The sequence below is a fragment of the Penaeus monodon genome, chromosome 39 (genome assembly GCF_015228065.2).
Source record: "Penaeus monodon isolate SGIC_2016 chromosome 39, NSTDA_Pmon_1, whole genome shotgun sequence".
Taxonomy (NCBI): domain Eukaryota; kingdom Metazoa; phylum Arthropoda; class Malacostraca; order Decapoda; family Penaeidae; genus Penaeus; species Penaeus monodon.
In genome coordinates this window covers 33515869-33523368 of record NC_051424.1, presented here as the reverse complement: position 1 = coordinate 33523368, position 7500 = coordinate 33515869, and the positions used below count along the sequence as shown (strand labels likewise).

Sequence of the window (7500 nt, the reverse complement as noted above, 5' to 3'; positions counted from 1 at the left end):
AAAAAGGTCTTGCCTCTGGGTTTCTTTTTCCTTCCACTTTTTCCTATCCCATCAGGGGTTTGCCGGGGTGCCCGTCTCCTGGACACATGTCCAAATCACTAGTTTTCTTCTTCTTGCTTTTTTTCAAGTGGGTCTTTCTTGCCTTCCAACATTTTTTTCTTTTTTTTTTCCTTCATCACAAATTGTTTTTTCTCGCTGATCCTTCATTGAAAAACTAAGCAATCTTCTATAGTATCTCATTTCAAAGGCCATTATTCTTCTCTCTATCTTGAAGAGGAAGGTCCTTGGGTTTCCCCAAACCGTTTGTTTTGTAAAACAAAACTAGCACTGACCTCATCAGGTTTTAAATTTTGGGCCTTTGGACAAGTTTTTGCTTTCCATATTTTTTTAGCTTTTTTAGTTGTGCCGTTTTGGGATCACTATCCATCTTTTTTGCCCTTCCCTTTCACAAGTTATTTCACAATTAAACATTTATTTCCCAAAGGTTTTGTTTAAAATGATCCAATGCTGTCCTTTTTTTGTTATTTCAATGGGCTTTTAAAACCCCTTTGGTGTTTTTTTTGTGCCTTGTTTTTTCCCCCGCTTATATTTTAAAAATATATTTAAAATATATATAATATATATTTTTTATAATATATAATATATTATATATGTATATTTTATATATATAATTTTTATATATTAATAATTTTATATATTATAATATATATTATATATTATTTTTTATATATATTATATTTTATATATATATATATATTATATTATATTTATATATATTATATAACCTCTATTATACATTATAATGTATTGTATATTATTAAAAAGAAAAAATTTAACGTTTATATGTTTTTTATTTATATACCTATATGAAAATATTAAAATATATATTAAAATAATAAAATAATATATATATATATATTATATAAATATTAAATTATGTATTTTATTAAAATATAATGTTGTTTATATGTTTTTTAATTTTTTATATGTGATATATATCTATATTATTTATAAAATTAATTATATAAAATATATGATATATATTAAAATATATATATATAATTATTGTTTGTGTGTGTGTTTTGTGTTTTGTTTTATAATTATATAATTTAAATATATAAAATTTTATATATATATAATATATATAAAAATTTTTATAACTTAAAATTCCTCTAATATACATAAAATATAAAAATTATATATTTTTAATATATAAAATATTTAATTTTCTTTTTATATAATTTTTATACTTATATTATTATTTATATTATCTTATAATATATATTTCCTAAAAAAATACAGTAAAATACCCATTATATACTATAATAATATAATAAAACAATATACATAATAATTTATACATATAATAAAATTTTATAATTAATATATTATTATATATATATAATTTAATATATAATATACAAAATTTTTAATAATATTTTAAATTTGAAAAAATTATAATATTTAAAATAATATAAATATAAAAAAATAATATATTTTAATATTAAATAATTTTATAATTTTAAATTATTATATATATAAATAAAAAAAAAAACCCCAACCACCACACACACACCCCCACACACACACACACACACAAAAACCCCCCCCAAAACCCCACACACACACACCCCCCCCAACACCCACACACACACACACCCAACAAAATGCACCATAATATATATTATTATATATATAATATATATATAAAATTATATATATATATATATAATATTATATATTACATATATTATTATTATATATAAATATATTTTATTTATATATTATATATTAAATTAGGGGTTATATATTTTGTATTTATGTTGTATATATAAATATTTTATATATTATATATATTTATATTATAAAAATTAATATAAAATTATATATAATAGATTATTTTAGAATAGATATAGATTAGATATAAAAATATTGGTTTTTTTATATGACCCCTTCCTTTTTTTTCTCCTCTTCCCAAGGGGGGAAATTTTCAGGGTAAATAACTCTTTCTGTTCTTCCCAAGTCAGACCTTCCATGAGCCCTTTTTATCTTCCCTTTTTCCCCAGGGTTTATCGGGCTCTAAAAGTGGTGGGTGGGGAATACCCCTATTCTGGGGGGGGGCGCCGGGTGGGGATTTCCCCAAAGTTCGTGCACTCGTCCCCGCCCAGCCAAGTGGTGGACGCTTCCCTCCTCATCAACGACATTCCTCGCTGGTTCTCTGGGGCTAAGCTCAACTTTGCGAGAACTCCGCGTTTCCAAGGATGGACCGTGTGCGATTTACCCAAGGTAAAACTTTTCAGGAAAACAGAATTTCTGTTTTAGTGGCGGTTTTTTTGATAATTCCAACTATTCATATAGAAAAAAAATCACCCTTTTCATTTTAAAATTACAATGAAAAAGACAGGAAAAAACTTTTAAATTTATACATTGTTATCATATGAATGAAAACAATGGATTGTATATTCATTCATGAAGAAATCAAGGAAAGAAAATTATAATTAGATTTTTAAACTAAGTTTTAGTAAGGAACTATAATTCATGAAATCTTATGTCAGTTTATGATATGGAAGCTTCTTTTTCTTAATCCTTTTGACATTTAGGGATATTTTTTTTTAAAACTATAGCAAGAAAATTTCCTCAGATATTTCACACCCAATGATATAAAAATGAGCAATTTTTTCAGGATTTTGAATTTGTTATTTGCTCTTGATTGTACAAGACATGATCCATTCATGTAGATTCTGTCTTTTTTGTTTTAAAACTTGGAATTTTGTATTTCAAGGTGAGGGTCAGCCTGGCATTACTACCATCAATCCAGCCTTTTCACAAGAATTTGGCATGTTCCAGGGGCCTGAAAGGGGGGCGGAGTAAAATGCGGTGGTGTTGGTTACATGCCCCAACGCCCCCCAACAGTGGAGTCTTTTGGGCAACAGCCTAGGGGAGCTCACCTCACCTGACTTTGGGGTCACAGTAGTAGGACAAGAGAGTGCTGTCCTTGATAAGTCAGCTTGTGCAAAAAGAATTCTTTGTCTTTCGGGTCCCACATTTTCTTTCTTTTTCTTTCTTGTTTTCACTGTTGCTTTCATCTACCCTCTCTCTATCTCCCCTAGTCCTCTTCTCCCTTCCTCTTTTCCTCTCTCGTTCTCTCAAATCTTCGTCTTCTCTCTCCTTCATATCTCTCCTCTCTCTCTCATCTCTCTCTCTCTATTCTCTTCTCTCTCTCTCTCTTCCTCTCTCTTTCTCTCCCTCTCTCCTCTATCCTCTCTCTCTCCTTCTCTCGTTCTCTCTCTCTCTCTCTGTTTCCTCTCTCTCTCTCTCTCTCTGTTTCTCAATCTCTCTCTCTCTCTCTCTCTTCCTCTCTTCTCTCTCTCTCTTTTCACTCTCTCTCTCTCTCTCTTCCTCTCTCTCTCTTTCCTTCTCCTCTTTTCTCCTCTCTCTCTACTCTCGCTTCTCTCTCTCTCTCTCTTCTCTCTCTCGTTCTCTCTCTCTTCTTCTCTCTCTCTCTCTCTCTTCTCTGCTCTCTATCTCTCTCTTCTCTCTCTCTTCTCTCTCTCATTCTCTCTCTCATCTCTCTCTCTCTATTCTCTCTCCCCCTCTCTCTCTCTCTCCTCTCTCTCTTCTCTCTCTCTCTTTCTCTCTCTCTCTCTCCTCTTCTCTCCTCTCTCCCCTCTCTCCCTTCTCCCTCTCCCTCTCCCCCCCTCCCTCTCCCCCCCCCCTTCCCCCCTTTTTCCCTCTTCCCCCATGTCTATCCCTCTCCAATCCTCCAGTGTCTCTCACCAAGACCACATCTCCCTCTCCCCCAGGGCGTGTTGGAAAGGTTCACGCAGATAGAACCAAGCGTCCTCTTTACGGTGGAAGCAGTTGTCTACAATGGGAAGATCCACGATCACACTGCCAAGGTCAAGAAAGTTGTTGCAGGCCTGAAGCACTTGAAGAAGGTTGTCATTGTGCCATTCGTGCATAAGAAACAGGACATTGACATTTCTGACATCCCAAATAGGTATGAGGATTTTTCTCTTTCTCTTTCTCTTTCTCTTTCTCTCCTTTTCTCTTTCTCTCCTCCATTTATCCCTTTTCCCCTATTTCTATCCCTCTTTCTCTTTCCTTTTATATTTGGTTATGCTCTTTGAACATATATTAGTTATATGTTTAGTTATTAAGCCAATGCCAACTGGCATTGCATGTACGTACTTGCCATGGCCAATGTGAGTTTAACTTATTGATTGTTTCTACACATAGATGGCTACACTTGTACTAAGTCACCAGTGAACCAGTTACAAGTACTGCCTGTCTTGGCCGTTTACCCTTTTCCCTGATTTACAAAAATATTTTACATTATCTTATTTTGCTGTTACTAATGTTTATAACATTATAGTAATTATAGTGTCTATAGTAAAAATAACACCATCGATATTCATAGCATTAGTAAAAAATATGTTTTTCGGCCAATTCAAGGAAAGGTGAAATCATGTAAGGTCACAGTCTACTAATTGACTCCTTTGTGGCTAAGCACTAACAGAGCCATCTATGTGCGGAGACATTTCACAAAAAAAAAAAAAAAAAAAAAAAATGAGCACAGCATTTTCCTGGTAGCATTGGGTTCAGAAAAGAAGTGGATGTTGATACAGATTAAAAGTGAGATAAAGGATTAATTGAAATTGATATTTTAACAAACAAGCAATAATGCCATGTAGGTTTCATACTTTATGGTAGACGGCTGAAAGACAGATACTTGTTACATTAATTCAGGGGAAAATTACTGTACAAAATTTTAATGGGCAGGGGTGTAGACAGCAGTTGATGATAGGGGGTAGACATCCTTTTGGGTTCATAAAACATTAGTCATTCATTCACTGTTTTTTTATATCTACATAATGTAAATTTTTTTCAAAGAGAGAAAGGAAAAGAAAGGTTTGATAGAAAGCTTTTCAGATGAAATTTAAAAATTCTCCTTGGGTTTGTTCTTTCAGTATATTCCTAGAGAGCCTCACAGTTTTATTATATGCTTGTATCGTAGATGATTTAAATTTTTATTTTCCCCCATTGTTATTCCCTTTTAGTTGAATTTATCTTTTTGCACAAATCCCAACTGCATTCAGATTTTACATAACTTACATTACTTAGTCATTTAAGACGAAGAGTCATACCTGCAGCATTTCCCAAATCAACTTTGACTTCAAATTAATAATGATTCCATAAAATTTGAATTTATTCTGGCAGTATATTCTTTAACAGCTTGAACTTTTAAATCTAGATGCCTCCAACCTTAGAGTAGTCTTGACACTGACTTCAAATTCAAGAATTCCAGTGTTGTATTCTGCCAAGATAACTCCAAAGAAAATTCTACTCCCACAGCATTTTCCTGGACGACTTCCTGGCCGAGTGGGATACGGGTGAAGCCGTAGAGTTCGAGCAGCTCCCTTTCCACCACCCACAGTTCATCATGTTCTCGTCTGGAACAACTGGCGTCCCCAAGTGCATGGTTCACTCAGCAGGGGTGAGTGTACAGTGGGGGTCAGAAGTTCATAGCAGTGCCTTGCAGAAAATTTACCCTATAGAAATTTGTGATTTGGACTGTAATTTAGTCAGCCTGGAGGCTGTATATCACAGAATGTTTATGTTTAACCTTGCCCCAGAAAAAGAAGTATTATCAATATATGAAAAAATAAATTGGTCAGAAAAAAAAGACTTTTTTATTATGATACTGATAATTGCTGGAGAAAAAAGTTGCATTTGTTCTGTTTTTGGACTTGTTATTTACCTCATAATAGGGTTAAGATGGTAATGGTGAGGAAGGGTACTTTTTATGACTAAAAGTAATATATTCTTTATTCTTTATCATTACTGTTGTTGTTATAATGATGATAATGATTTTTATTATCTGTCTTATTATTATTATATGATGAACAGTGTCATCATTATCTTAACTATTTAACACATGTTGTATTTACATATTATACTTCATTAATATTTTCTTCAGTTCTTTGTTTATAATCAGAACCTTTCTGTTTTACAATGGAATCATGTTGTCCACAGTTTTCCTAGTCAGTTTGATAACCTTACAAAACCTGTTTCAGGGAACGCTCATCCAAATAGCCAAGGAACACATTCTTCATTGCGATCTCACAAGGGAAGATGTCCTTACCTACTATACCACAGTGAGTGCCTTGTATACATTGTATTCCAGTAGCAAAGAGAACTACAACAACTCTTTATGGAAAGGATTACGAGAACTGTGCAAATAAGGTTGCATTTTTAAAGGGCTTTCCAGGAAATATGATTTTGAAATTTTGATACTTTTTGCAGACGGGTTGGATGATGTGGAACTGGCTTGTGGTGGGGCTTTTCACTGGCTGCTCTCTCTTTCTCTATGATGGTTCTCCGCTTCTGCCCACGCCCTCCATCATGTGGGACCTCGTCGACAAGCTTGGTGAGTTTGGCTGTTAGTTGTTAGGTGGGGGTGTTGTGGTCATCGAAAGGAAGGCAAATTAAAAGGGAGGATCATGTTATCCAGGGTGATATTACTAGCTCAGAGGTTTTCATTTGGCTCTTTTTATTATTCCATTTGGTCGGTATTTTATTTGGTAGGGAAGGAGAGTGTGAATGGGAATACTATACCAGCAAAGTTGGGATAATATATCTCAACAGCAGCAGGCAGACTGAAATCCCATTACTTCTCTTTCCCCTTTTCCCCATGCAGGCATCACTGTCCTGGGCACAGGTGCCAAGTGGCTGGCTGTGCTGGAGGACAGGGGAGTAAAGCCTCGGGAGACCCATGACCTGTCCTCCCTCAGAGCCATTCTCTCAACTGGATCTCCACTTGCAAACCACTCCTTCAGATATGTCTATCGGGATATTAAGGAGGACGTGTTGCTGGGCTCCATCACGGGTGAGTTGGAGAGGGGTTTGGCGCTCACTCCTCTCTCTCTCTCTCTCTCTCCTCTCTCTCTCTCTCTCTCTCTCTCTCTCTCTCTCTCTCTCCCTCTCCCTCTCCCTCTCCCTCTCCCTCTCCCTCTCCTCTCCCTCTCCCTCTCCTTCTCCCTCTCCTTCTCCCTCTCTCTCTCTCTCTCTCTCTCTCTCTCTCTCTCTCTCTCTCTCTCTCTCTCTCTCTTTTCTCTCTTTTCTCTCTTTCCTTTTTTTGGGGAGGGGAGCAAGACCTAGTACTTAGAAGGTTAAAATAGAGAGAGATAAGGGGAGAGTCAGAAAGACTGACAGAGAGTGCAAGTGAGTGAGTGAGTGAGAGCAGATATGAGGGCAAGTCAGACAGTTTGAGAGGAAGAGGAAGAGAGACAGAGAACAAAAGTATGATCAGAACTATGAACAGACTTATGATCAAATGTAGAAAGAGGTACAAAAGAGAATAGATAACTTCATGTAATTCTAATGAAGATGTCCATGCTTCACAACCCTTTTGACTGTTTCAGGAGGAACTGACATCATTTCCTGCTTCATGGGCAGCAACCCCACCTTGCCTGTGCATGGGGGTGAACCCCAGTCTAA

At 34.9% G+C, this 7500-nt stretch overlaps 1 protein-coding gene across 1 annotated transcript in view; it reads left to right on the top strand.

The window, feature by feature from the left end:
- LOC119597561 (acetoacetyl-CoA synthetase-like) overlaps positions 1–7500 on the top strand; it is a 22707-nt gene that overhangs the window by 10220 nt on the left and 4987 nt on the right. The window contains 8 exon segments of the mRNA XM_037947135.1: positions 2067–2286; positions 2914–2970; positions 3804–4000; positions 5356–5497; positions 6078–6158; positions 6307–6430; positions 6701–6889; positions 7425–7500. The exon segment at positions 7425–7500 is cut by the window's right edge and continues 85 nt beyond it. Of these exon segments, the coding sequence (XP_037803063.1) occupies positions 2067–2286; positions 2914–2970; positions 3804–4000; positions 5356–5497; positions 6078–6158; positions 6307–6430; positions 6701–6889; positions 7425–7500 (1086 nt within the window).